The sequence below is a fragment of the Neodiprion fabricii genome, chromosome 1 (assembly GCF_021155785.1).
Source record: "Neodiprion fabricii isolate iyNeoFabr1 chromosome 1, iyNeoFabr1.1, whole genome shotgun sequence".
In the NCBI taxonomy this organism is placed as follows: domain Eukaryota; kingdom Metazoa; phylum Arthropoda; class Insecta; order Hymenoptera; family Diprionidae; genus Neodiprion; species Neodiprion fabricii.
In genome coordinates, this window is record NC_060239.1 from 1,288,091 (window position 1) to 1,301,711 (window position 13,621).

A 13,621-nucleotide genomic window follows, 5' to 3' on the forward strand; every position below is an offset into this window, starting at 1 on the left:
AGTTTTAAATCATTAAGCTGCAGTGTTTTTAGAGCGAGGGAGGATATCGAGTATGTATTATTGTATATTGGTGAGAAAAGATCGATATAATTGATAAGAAATATTTGTCACGCGTATCCGTTGCGCGGTTCAATGTCATCGCGATCGGTGATTTACGGTACATACATATACATATTACATATACATTATATACTATACATTAACACATCCATCGCAAAACCTGCACAGCATATACATGTGACACGTATAAATAGGTAGACAATTATATCGTGGAGTGAATGTATAAGTGAATGTGTTGAGAAAAATAAAAGACAAATAAATAAAACGGAAGGAAGAAATAAAAAAACCAGACGAGTTGAAAAAAAATGTGATCGTCCTCATTTATAATAACCGCGGCACGTGCGGCACGGAAGTACAATGATTATTAATAATTACAACCACACTGTATTGCAAATAAATATGATCAATTATCTTCTATATAAAAACGTCGTACGCAAAGTAATTGAAAATTGTAAAAAAGATAGGATGAGATAAACGATAATTTCTAAATCAGCGCGATTATAGAAAGCCCGAATTTCGATGGACGAAAATGCGGGAAAAATTCCTTGACGGACTGTGTCGGATACAATTGAACGTGGATATAATATAATTATCTATCGAACGTTAAATTCTCTCGGATACGCGAGCAGTGGCCTCTTATTTACATACGTATATGTATCGGTGATAATTGCTGACCCCTTTGTGATAAACTCGGTGGCTTGCGACTGCTAGTCCGTAAAGCGCCGTTGTCAAAATCAGCGCGTATAAGTTATACCATATTGTCATATTTATATGCATAATTATAAACGAGGGGAAAATTTCCGAGATATATGCAAATGCGACAAACCGAAGGGCGGAGAATAGAAAAGGGTTGAATATTATGAGAATGAGAATGAGAATAGGAGGAATAGGTTGAGTTGAGTCGGAGGTCCCTCCCCTCCAATTTCAATTAACCTGTCGCTCCGAGCGAACGACGAGAGTTGTTTTAGAGGAGATGAGAAAAAAAAATATCACGCAGCTGAAAGTAAATATAAATTCGGAATCGTTTCGTGGCAAGACGGGGTGATCACAAATTTTTGGGGGAAAAAAATTCCATGACATTTCCCGGTTTTCCAGGACCTAATACCTAGTTTTCTCTGACATTTTCCCAGTTCTAGCAATAAGTTACTAAAACCTAAATCGTTCAGCTTATCAACTCTGCGATATTCGGTTCAAATTCAATACGAATTGAAGAAAAATATTATGTATAAAAAAAAAAATCAGGTCAAGCCAAATTGGTTTTCTCGACAAAAAAAAAACTCAACCTGGTAGCTGAGAAAAATCATCTCAAATACCCGTGATAGCAAAACTGATATTTTTCGTTTCTAGTTCATTCATTCGTTTCTTCACCTTGACTTCGAAGCAGAAAAAATGTTTTTGTCGATAATTTGACAAAGTGACAAGCAAAAAAATCAAATGAATAAACATACAGTATAACATAATATTGCGTCAATGTTGATCGATTGATCGTCGCGCTGTTTCATCTTATTTTTTCTCTCATTGTTGGTTCGTTCTTACCGCACGTATTTTGGATTTTACGGTTCAATCGCTCATTCGCATCGAATTTCTTTCGCCTTCAACTTTTTACCCTTCAGTCTCTTTCTATCACATTTATTCGTATATCATGTATTCGAATAACCGCAAACGCGGATACAATATTAATTTCAGTCCAAGAGCACGTTTATAACGCGTAAGTTATAGGTTGTATAAGAAATCTTCCCCCCGGAATCGTGTATTATAGTCGAATTAATAACGACGACGTCGTCGTCTGATATCGTCGCAGTAAACCCCGCATAACCAACAATAGAGGAACAATAGGTTCGCGCATGTTCGTTCAATCCTGAAGCACGTCTTCCGTTCTGGTGCGAAAGACAAAGCTTGGCCGGTTCGCCCTCCTTCTCGTCGTTCGCGAACCCCTTCCTCGTGCCTTCCTTCGTGCCAATAACGCCACGGGTATGGTAAAAAGAAAAAAAGGAGGAGAAATTGCAAAGAAAAAGAAATACCCCCCCCCCCCCCCCCCCCCCCCCGCCACCTCTACCACCACTCCCCTTGGTTAACGGCAAAGACATACCATGCATGAGCGCGAGATCTCGTTTGAATTATACATATACACATGTAATAATAACAATACAAAAATAGAGCAGGTATGTAGAAAAATAAAACAGTGAACTCGAATCGCGAGGTGAAACAAAAAATAAAAAATAAAATAAACGAAATGAAAATCAAAGGACGCAAGCTTCGGGAGCAGGAGTGAAAAGCTCCGGTGTTCTCGACGCGAAAACGTCGCAACGCTGACGATGAGATGACGGCCATGTTTTAGAAGGCATTATTATATGTGTATTATATTGTTTTGAATTAAGAAAGTGGGCGTAACGCGATGCAACGGCTGGTCGCGTTTCAATACCTTGAGGAGTAAAAACGTACACGTATTATATTAGGTATGTATAGATGTATGTATGTATGCACGAACCTACGAGGGTTTTGGATTTCACTAGCTCGTTCGCTCGTATAACTCGAGTTGCATCCGCGTTATACGCGCTCTTTCATCCCCCTCCTTTTCCTCACCCGCCTATTTTTTCAACATCACCGTAGTCGTCGTCGTCGTCGTCAATCGTTAATTCAAAAATCGTTCTCTAATTAAACACAAGCTCTTCGTTTTAAGACAACGAATTGGAGAATAGAGGAAGAAGAAACGAAAAGGATAATTATTTCTCGACTTTACTATTTTATTCCTCTTCTTATCAAAATCACCCGCTTTGACCCCCTTTTTAATGGTCTAGTAGTCGTCGTAGATAAAAAATGCATATAGCTTTCATGCGCGTTTAAATAAAAGTAAGGTTGCTGCGCCAACCATCGTTATTTTAGAAACAAACCTGTTTCAGACCTTAAACCGTAAACGGACATTTTGCCATTAAAGCATTGTGCGAAAAATTAAATTTCGCCGCTTGACAATTCACTTAATAAGCTCGCGAAAGTAATTATTTATTCTTCAACGCCTAGTTCGTTACATTTGGTGTTAGAAGTGCTTTACTTTAAATTTAGTGCGCGATTTTGAACCGTTACCGGTACAATGTATAAATTGACGACGAGAGAGAAAGAGAGAAGGAGAGAGGCGTTTAATCGTCCTGGGACAAGTATCCTCAGGCGATGTAACACACAGCCATGAAATGTGTATTAAAACACAAAATTAAAATTAGAACTAGAGTTGCAGGAATAACGCGATAAGAAAGAAAACAATGGGTGAGGATAAATTCAACGAGAATGAACGATAACTAGACAAAAAAATCAACAAATAGATAAATAAATAAAGAAATAAGGTAAAAATGATTAAAAATAATAACAAACAGAGTATAGGAAGAGGGATAAGAAGAATGGCGACTCAGCAGCATCGCCGAGTATCGCGTGCAGTGCATGCAAAGGACGCATCGAGACCTTAACGCCGATCCGGACCATCTGCATCAGCGGCGGGCGACGACCGGCTAGTTTATCAACTCCGAGGAAGAGCCGCACACAACACCAGACTCTTTAATGGGGGGCTGGCTTGGCTGGCTACGCGCGTATGCGCAGCCATCGGTTCGTGCCGTTCTCTTTCTTTCTTTCTTTATTTCTTTCTTCCTTCCTCATACCAACAACACCGAATTGCCGGCGGTCCGACGGCGATCATTAATAATCGCATCCGCGAAACTAATTATTATACAAAATCATCGCTCTGCTGTCAAGATTTCAGGGATGATGTACGTATAATTGTATAATATGGCAGAAGTAAAAAATTTGCCCGACTGACCCGAAAATATTATCTCTCTGAAATGCGGTTTTTTTGGGCAATTCAGTAAAATCCTTACATTTTTTATTACTCCTATTATTATTTACCGCAGGTATAAGTTAGATCGGAGACACAAGTTTTTCATCGTTTTACATTTTCAATTTTGAAGATTCCTTGATCTGATCTCACTTTTGAAATCGATCGATCCCTCGTGAACCTTTCTACACTTACTCAGTTTCAAAGAATTTAACTGCAAGTAAAAAATGTATGCTTCGAAGGGTTGAATCGCATTGTCGGTTAAGTAGGTTTACCCACCTACGCGTTTCTTGTCGGAGGCGACGTTAAAATATTTTATAAAAAATCCCAGACGACGATCGACGTTCCAATATTCCCTGAGAATTGAAGATTTCCCAAATACTTTCAGAGTATATAGTTTGCAGACACCCAGTGAATTTCATTTGTCATTTACAGCAGCGGGTGCGATACGCGATAATCGAAGACTCGTCGTTGCAATTGAATTTTAGGAAAAATGAAAAGCGACTCACCATAGAGACGGGGATGTGTCCTCCAGCGCCGTTTGGGTAAGAGTACGGTGATACGAGGTAGCCCATGTTGAACGATGAGGTATGAGGAGTAGGGTCCACCTTTCCTGCTCGCCACCGAAAAAAACACAACGACACAAGAGAAAACGGATTAGACGAGTCGTCATCGATCTTGGGTTTGAAATGAAAGAATTTACATATGATCATACGCAACGTGTGAGGGGAAAAAACAAGTACATGAGGATCTGCAAAGGTTGATCGAAAATTAGACATCGATTTTTAGTATCGATGCGTATCAAGCGGGACTTTGAGCATCGGCTTTCGGACTATTCAAAACTTTGACGTGTCGTCAAAGTTCGACTTCTTTACTCCAAGTTTCACCACCAAAAAATCCGGACTTTACCGCTTTCGGAACTTTTCAAATTAGGAATTTTTACCCCGCTCTCAAATTTCCATCATCCTCGCGTTTCTCGGTCTTTTTTTCTTCTTCTTTTTCTCCTTCTTCCTCTTCTTACGAAGAGTAAAAATTTAAGCGAAGAACAGCGCAAGACTGCATTACGTTTCATAAAATGACCAGAGAGAACATCTCCGCGTACAGTTTTTGCGCGAGTAGTTTTAGTACCTATAAGCCCAGTGTTTCGTTGAACTGGGTAATGCATCCGGTCCGCAAGGTTGTGCCAATCATGGTTGTGTAATAACACGAGGTGCAGGTATCGAAGCGCAAGGTGTATAATGACGGTGAAAAAGATAATTATCTCAACCCTTTTATTCGTTTCGAAGCAGGTGAAGAAAGACCGAGCGCCCATAAAGTACATTTGTAATAATATTTCGCCCCGAGCTAGGTCCAAGTTTTCTCTGAACTTCTGTTATTATTCCTACCAAAAAACCAAAAAACCAATATATATATACATCTAAATTTATTATTATTATATCAGTCACGAGTTGCAAAATTTGATCCAATCATCGATGATTGCGAGACGTTTTGACAATTTATTACATTACATCTTTACTCAAATTCCCGTAGAAAATAGGAAAGAATCATTTCGCAATTCGCCATCGCCACCGATACCAAAAATATACTTTCGGACTTCTAAACAACGTCTCGAGAACGTCGTCGTTTACTCCGATTCTCGTTTTTCCTCACTTGGTTCTAAATACATTGAAAATCGTACAGCAACGCGCATTATAGATATACGCGCGTACGTCTATCCATGCCAAGAATCATCTCATTGTCAGTCAATTAGGATTTCAACGCGACGATACGATGCGATGCGATGCGATGTCGAGTCCGGCACGCGGCGTTTCCTCTCCTTCCCCTTCGCCGCCATTCTTACCCTTTAGCAGAACCACTTTATCTCCCCGTTCAGCTTCTTAATCGTCGCGGTTCCCCTTTTCGCATTTCAACGAAACATGTCAGTTTTTTATTACAATTATATATCTCACCAGAGTTTAATAAACTGCGAAACATAACTTGAGCAATTTTCGAGCAAAGAACCTTAAAGCTTCCTCAGCTGCGCCAACATCAAATGCAGGATCATCGGGAATCGCGGAATTCGTCGGTCGTTAAAAAAGATGAATAACAAGAGAGAAAAAAGGCTGAAGAAAAAAAAAAAAAATTAAAATTAAACAAACTCTTAAAAAATATTGTGAAACAGGAAAGACGTGACTGAACGGTAAATAAAGTAAACATTGTTTAGATTTTCTCCATTATATAACGTACGATAGTCCTCCCTCTCCTATAAATTTCAATCTATATGTTTCCATTCTCATCTCATTCCCTCAATTCCTCAAAATACTTTCAAGCCGCTGTATAACTCACGCGATTATCCACAGATTACACGGCTGTACAAGTTTTACCCTGCATGCACGAATATAACTTACCCTAGATATCTATTTCAACCCTCGCAGCAACATTCTTGGCTTGTATAATTCTGCCGTCGTCGCGTTTAAGCCCGTAAGTCCGTTGAATGGATATCGTCTCGCGAATTTCCTTCTCTCTCTCTCTCTTTCCTCGTTTTTTTTACCTCTCATTCGCACCAACCCGTTCACTCGCTAACTCAGCGGAGAATTTCGCCGGTCGCTTCGCCGCATCTCCATATAGTTACAATAGTTCTTTTCGCGCCATCTTTAAGCGCTTTATGCATGCACATCTATGTATAACAATACCCTGCGTATACTATAATGCGCACATGTGGAATCTAACGTACAATGAGCGTAGGCAGGTTGCCCAGTGCCAATGAAATATCAAATTCGCTGACATTTCCCGGTTTTCCAGACGAAAATAAACGTTCTTCCAGGACTCGTTTAAACCTGATTTGACTAAATAAATGCACTTTTCCATGTAAATTAGTTAAAAATTATACGTCAGATGTCGATGTCGTGAGTTAAAGTAGTCCAATTTTTCTTAAAAACAATTACAATACATCAATAAACGTTCCAATTATAAGAAACTAACCGAAGATTAGGATTAGCCATTCTTTCGAGACGTGACGGTAGAAACACCGACCTGAGAGTATTTGACGCTTTTCAGTACTTCATCTTCACATTTTTCATAAATCGTACATAAAACCATATTTTTCGTCACTTGTACCCTTTTCTCACTAACCCCTTCAATATTTTCAAAGAATCGTACAACACTTAAAGTGAGAAAGAAAATCCAAAAATTCCTCGACACGTGCCCGATTTCCGTGACAATTCCCGATTCTTCAGAGATTTCCCTGACAATTGGACACCCTGCATGGTAGATTCCTATTAATTTACTCTCTCTCTCTCTCTCTCTCTCTATCTCTCTCTGTGTCTTTTTCATTTCGTCCCGCATCCCCCGATTCTAAACGGCTCAACTTTCCTGTCTCCTTATAACGCATCCCTCTGAAAGACCCTCCCAAGTTCCTCCTCCTCCTCCTCCTCGATGAGTATAATATAAGCGAAGGCGACCTGCACGGCCTGCATGTGTATCGCGTGGGTGTAAACAGACCCCTTCTTCGCGCCGTCAACGTTCCCTGGGCCCTCTTTCCTGGGCATCCTCGTCGTCGTCGACGAAGCGACTGTAATACGCGTCAACCCTCGAAGGAAAGCCCCCCAACCTGCGCGCAAGCAGCGCACAACTGCAAACACAAACTTTGAGCTTTGCTCTCCTCTGAGTTTGTTTACTTCTCCGTCTTGTTGGAATAATACTCGGATGGTAATAATAGATCTATCTATATATATTTCTCTCTCTCTCTCTCTCTCCATTCTCTATTTCTCGCCTCTCTTTTTTCCCATGTGTCATTCTTACATGTATATTCTTTATTTTCTCATCTATCGCACAACGGGTTGAATTTTCCAGTCAAGTATATCGTGTCGACGACGATTTTACAACGCGCGGTTTTTTAGGTCAGAATTACAGTTTTAGTCCATCGATTTCATCTTTCATGAAATTTTTCACAAAAAGTCGGTTACATTAAAAAAAAATCTTCCTTACTCTTTTCTTTGTAATTAACATACGAATATTGACTAGAGATTCAATTTTCGTCCAACATACGGACCGAATATATTATCAGAGCATTTACTTCATCAGCGATAAAAAAATTAAAAATAAATATATAAATCGCCATTCCATCAAATGTATAACAAGGAGAGCAAGTAAAATGTGCGTACCCGTGCATAACACACACACACACACACACAAATCGGCGATGCCTACATGTAGCAACCGACATAGGCTCAAGGGGGAGGAATCTGGTTCTCGTAATAAATTTTGGCAAAGGAGTGCAATCAGAGAGAGCTGACGACGAGTCGAATAAGAAGGAGGAGGAGGAGGAGGAGGGGGCGGAGGAAGAAGAAGACGAAGACAAAGAAGAAGAAGAAGAAGTAGAAGAAGAAGAAGAAGAAGGGCAGGGCGTTAAGGCTATAATGGACAAGCTAGTGTGTACACCTTGTTGTCGGCTGGTAAATTACTATAATTGTGAAGTTCCGGTGATTTTTAGATTAGCTCTGGTCCATCAACGGCATACCCACCACCACCACCACCACCACCGTCGTCGTCGTCTTCGGCCAACCTGCAGCATCCTACGCCGGGTTTAGCAGCGCGAAGGAGGGAGGGAGAAGACCCCGAGGTTCTCAAGCCCATCTCACAGGTATAATGCTGGACGAATATATGTATGTGGTGGGTATAAGTATTATCCGAACCCTGGAGCGGTGCGGCAGGGCCGTTCCAAGGAATGAGGAGGATCCACTCTTCGTAAGAGAAAAAAGGGAATAGAAAAAAGAAAAAAAAAAGAAAAACGTGATCACGGGATTGAAGGTAGGAGATGAGGTAACGATTCTTTCAATTGGGTCAAGGGAAGCTGGTGAACAAAGATCGAAATTTCCACGATCTGACACCTGACTTGTCGAGCGTATAAATATTACAATAAACATTAAGTTGCGTATGAATTCTATAAACTTGACCGATTTACTAATGCTTCCTTTGATTCCCCAGTTCAATTAATCTCTTCCGCTACAATATTGCATATATACTGATTGCGAGTCTTGCTTCCCTTCTGTTGCTCGAGCTATATGTTATAAATGTGTCTGTGATAGGTAACGATAAGAAAATAACAAAAGGATATTTCTTCTCGTCGTCAGCCGTTCTAGCGAACCAATATATAGCTTGATACGGTAATAATGAAATTAGTCTCGGTTTTAAGATCGTGGTAAGAAGAAATGGATCCGATCGTATCGTCCTTTCGCCTTGTCTTTCTTGTCACGACAGGTCCGCAAAGCCCGAATCCCTTTGGAAATGAGTTGAAAAATCCTTTCGACGATTCTGAAGGAATGGAAAACGACTAAGATGAAAGAATCACAGAATATGTGAAGTCAAATAATCTAACCGTGAGAAAATATATAAGTACTGGGATGTTTCAAAAAGAATGATTCACGATTTTCCACCGTGGTACCCATAAAAAGGTTGTTTACGTTAAAAGAAAAATTGCACTCATTTGATTTTTCCCGTTTTTCCACACTTTTTTAATTAGCAATGAATCGCGTTGTAGCACTTCAATTATTATTTCTTTCCTGACATTCATATTCAACCCAAAGATCACGATCCAAAACGCAACGAAGTATTAACCAGGAAGTGTGTACCTATGTAAAATAAATTATTCAAACAAGAGATTCATTCTACGTTTCATGATATATAAATACGGAACGTAACTACAGATTGAAAAAGTGATCGTCAAAGTTCAAATATCAATACCGAATTATCCGTACCGAATCTACAAAGATCAATTAACACCCTGCGTCCTGTAATGTCAAAAAAAAAATTTTCAAAAATCTGTAACAAGTGCAAAACATCTCTACCGGATCAGGTTATAGATATGAGCTGTTTGCATGGCATAACAGGTGAACAGCGGTTCAAAGTTCACTGACACAAACACAGGGTGCTTGACAGCTATTGCCCTGCTCTTGTGAAGGGGCAAAAAAAAAAAGGGGGGGGGAGACCGATGAGTATGAAAAACTGAAACTCTGCGCAGGGTTTTTCAAGGCCTAAAAATATATCTTCGCTGTAAGTCATCCTCCTTTCAGTCTTTCGGAAGATTATTCCGAGAAAAAAAGGGCAAGAAAAGATAAATTTCTGACTCCGAACAGACGACAAGATATCCCTGAGAAGGGAAAAATTTATTTAAGAGTCAGAATTAAGGATCCTTGAAGAATCACGTGTTGCAAGAGTGTATTGGATCTTGAAATCTTTTTTTTTTTTTTTTTTGATAGATACGTACGTATAAAGCAGTGAAAGTAAAAATAATTGTGTTGCACTTTTTTTTCGTTTTTTTTTCCTCTTCCTTTTTCGATCAAGTAAAATTTGAAGTAATTATACACATCGAATTGAAAACTACCGCTGCAACAATATATACGAGGTTAGCCATACCAAAGAGTATAGTTCTGTAAATTGATTTTGAAAAAAAAAAAATTTTCAATTATTGAAACTCGATCGGCACTTGCACATACTATTTTTACAATTACGCAGATGAATATTTGACTCAAATTTTTTACATTAACATATATATACATCAGCGTTTTGGATATCCCTACACATCCGATCCTGCCGGTCGCAGGTTGGTAAGAAGAAAACGAAACGGACAAACGAGTGTTGGAAAGAGAGTTTCGCATAGAATGAGAATCGGAATGAGAATGAGAATGAGAATGAGAATGAGGATGAGGTTGAGGTTGAGGGGGGGAGTCCATGTGCAGGCAACCAGACGTCGTCTCTCCGAGAGGCGAGAGTCGGGAAAGGAGGCGGCGGAGGCGGGGAAGCCGATCCTGAGGCTCGGCCGACGCTCGTATGCCGTAACAAGAGAAGCCCCCAAGACTACGGACAATGGGTGCCTTGCTGCTGCTGCTGGTGGTGCTGCTGGTGCTGCTGCCGTCGCGACTCTCGAGGCGAGAGAGAGAGAGAGAGAGAAAGAGAGAGATGCGTTACAGTGTACGAAGAGAGAGGTGGAGAGGTAAATAATGTACACAGGGTAGGTGGATGGACAGATAGGAAAATGAATAAGGATGCTGTGAAGTTAGCGAGCAACGTTAACGTAACGAAATGTCACGGGAGGGAAAAATTATTGCTGCGCAATATTAGAGAATGACTTCCGAGGAGTCGGTTTTTCAAAATATAAATATGTTTTGTCTGTATCATGGTTTACTAAATTTCAGATATTGTCAAAGGTTCGAAGTAACGATTTCTCACAAATATGAATCGTTGTAGTAACGTTACTAACTTCATACTTATGTTGGATAGGCAGCCAGCAGATAATGATGATGATGATGGTGATGGGTGTAACTTGTGAAAATGATCGTTGCACCATTGAAAGTAGACATTTGAAGGGGGAGGGGGCGTTCGACGTGATTGATTATAATTATTCATACTTTTCGACACCCTTCTCATAACGGGGTAAAATTGAAATAAAAAGAATTGAAGAATATGAGATAACTAGTTGAGCACGATTAACGTTTTGGGCACTTCGATTCTTCCAATCTTCGGAATAGATAAAAAAAAAATTTATTTTTGTGCCTGAGTTAAGTTGATCAGTTTTTTTTTTTGTTACGCATCGAAGTAATAGTAAAATATGCACACCCCCTTTCAAAGTTTGCTTTTGTAGTCTTGGGAGAAATCGTAACAATTTAATAAATTCGCTAGCACAAGTCTGCAAAGATTTTGCGTTTCATATTTGTGCACGTGATTATTATATGTTAAGTGATATTAAAGAAATGAAAATTAATATTTTTTTCTTAACTTTGTACTTTGCAGCCAGGTAAGTGCGCTATTTAAAAATTGAAGAAGATTCACGATTTAAATTATTCAGGTAATAAAAAATCAAAATAATATTATTCTTTTTAATAAAAGTATTTCAAATGAAAGTTCCTTCAATCGTAATTTACAATAAATGTTTAAGAAACTAGGTCATTTTTCTTAAAATCCGAAATATCCGTCAGGTTTCTACAAAAGTAAACTTCATCTGATAAAACCATTTTCTCTTTTCTTACCTACGTGGAATAAATCAAAATTTGACATCTAAAGCCCAGACCCAAAACTCGCATTGACCCGTATTATGTTACATACATACGTAATCAAGCTAACTCCTCATCGCACATTTCGCATCCCGATATTACAGCGAGTGAGAGTGATCGCAAGTAGAATCTCGAGAGTACAAGAATAAGAGGCTGAAGAGAACAAGAAAAAGCAGCGTCGTTTCGGTACAGCGACAACAAGCCCAAGTCCGAGAGACGGACGGAAAAGTGAGAGCATGAAAGAAGGGGGGAGGGGGAATGGGCGCAATTCCTGGGCTTCGTATCTCGCCGGTTTGTGGGATGGGATGATGGCATGGCATGGCATGGCATGGCATGGCATGGCATGGTATGGTGGTTGCCTGGCCGCGTGTAACTGCAGCGTCGTCGTCGTCGCCGGCGTCGTTGGTTATAGGCTAGACGGTTGTGGCGCGGATGCCGGTTCGACCGACCTTCTCTCTTCGCTCGCTCCGCTCGCTCCTGGCGAGACACACACGACGCCTAAAGAAAGAGAGAGAGAGAGAGAGAGAGCGAGAGAGGGTGAGAAGGAGAGAGAGCGAACCCGACGTTACGGCAACGCCGCGAAGGAAGAAAGCGCGGAGAGGCCTTGCTTGCTCGCCGGATACCCCGACTTCTTCTTCTTCTTCTTCTTCTTCTTCTTCGTCTTCTATTGCTCCTTCGGCATCGTTCGAAAATCCACGCGGTCCCAGGGACCCCCAGCACCGATTTAGAAACGATTTGACAAAATCGCGAAAACACGAATAAAGAGACTAGGTGGAGTATCGAGTTCGAGCTTATCATACTTCACACTTCCATGACGATTTTTTATATTTTGGCATTCTTGTAGACTTTTAATCTGCTCTCCTTTTTTGTTTTTTGGAATGAATTTCGGTAGATATTAGGTATAATAGCACGAAATTTCTATCCGATGAATAGTTATATTATACCTATACTTTTGATTTTCATTCCACGCGTGTATACTTAATCGCAGTGTGAACAAGTTCCTCTTTCTTTTTCTCTCTGTTTTTTTTTTTCTTCTCCCGTTCTCTCTCTCGCCTTGTCATAACCTCTCTGCAGACGCTGTAAAACCAGCAGAATTTATGACGCGTATAGATCCAAACACACTTTTGAAAGCGTAAAAAACTTTCGTACATTTATAACGCGGTATGGACACACACACGCGCGCATGCTGTAGTTATATATCCACGCACGCATAGCGTTGCACTGTACAAGCCCGGTAGGTAGGTAGGTAGGTAGGTGGTAAGTTATAAGTGACGTCATCGAAGTAGCGAAGCAGCCAGTCAACGCGGCGCGAGTGATCGAATAAGCGAGTGAGTGAGTGAGATTTACACTCAGAGTGAGTAATGTGAGTCGCGAAAACGGTAACACTGGCCGATAAATATCTATCTTCTTTCCATCTTCGAGTTATTTTTTACTTATATTTTTTATTCGTAATACACGTACATGGTGTACAATTTTATCACGACACACAAGGCTCATCACTGTCATCAGTTCCGCCAAGGTGGTTGATGAAGTGGAAAAAGTTACGGCGATTCGTATACGTACACACAAAAATCACGAGACTCGTGTTAGTAATGTCAATGTATCGAAATGTTGAAACAAAAATCAATATTCTGCATCTTTAGAATAGGCGAAGAGGTTGATTGTTACGAAAACTGAATTTGTTGACTTTTTACAAAGATGCGTCGTTACAATGACG

At 40.1% G+C, this 13,621-nt stretch overlaps 1 protein-coding gene across 7 annotated transcripts in view; it reads right to left on the reverse strand.

The window, feature by feature from the left end:
- The window catches only part of LOC124177834 (protein pangolin, isoforms A/H/I/S), a 131,162-nt gene that overhangs the window by 107,017 nt on the left and 10,524 nt on the right, over nucleotides 1-13,621 (reverse strand). For all 7 annotated transcript variants that reach the window (XM_046560730.1, XM_046560721.1, XM_046560714.1 and 4 more), the window contains one exon: nucleotides 4,387-4,490. In XM_046560730.1, the coding sequence (XP_046416686.1) occupies nucleotides 4,387-4,490 (104 nt within the window). The remainder of the gene's footprint in view (nucleotides 1-4,386; nucleotides 4,491-13,621) is intronic.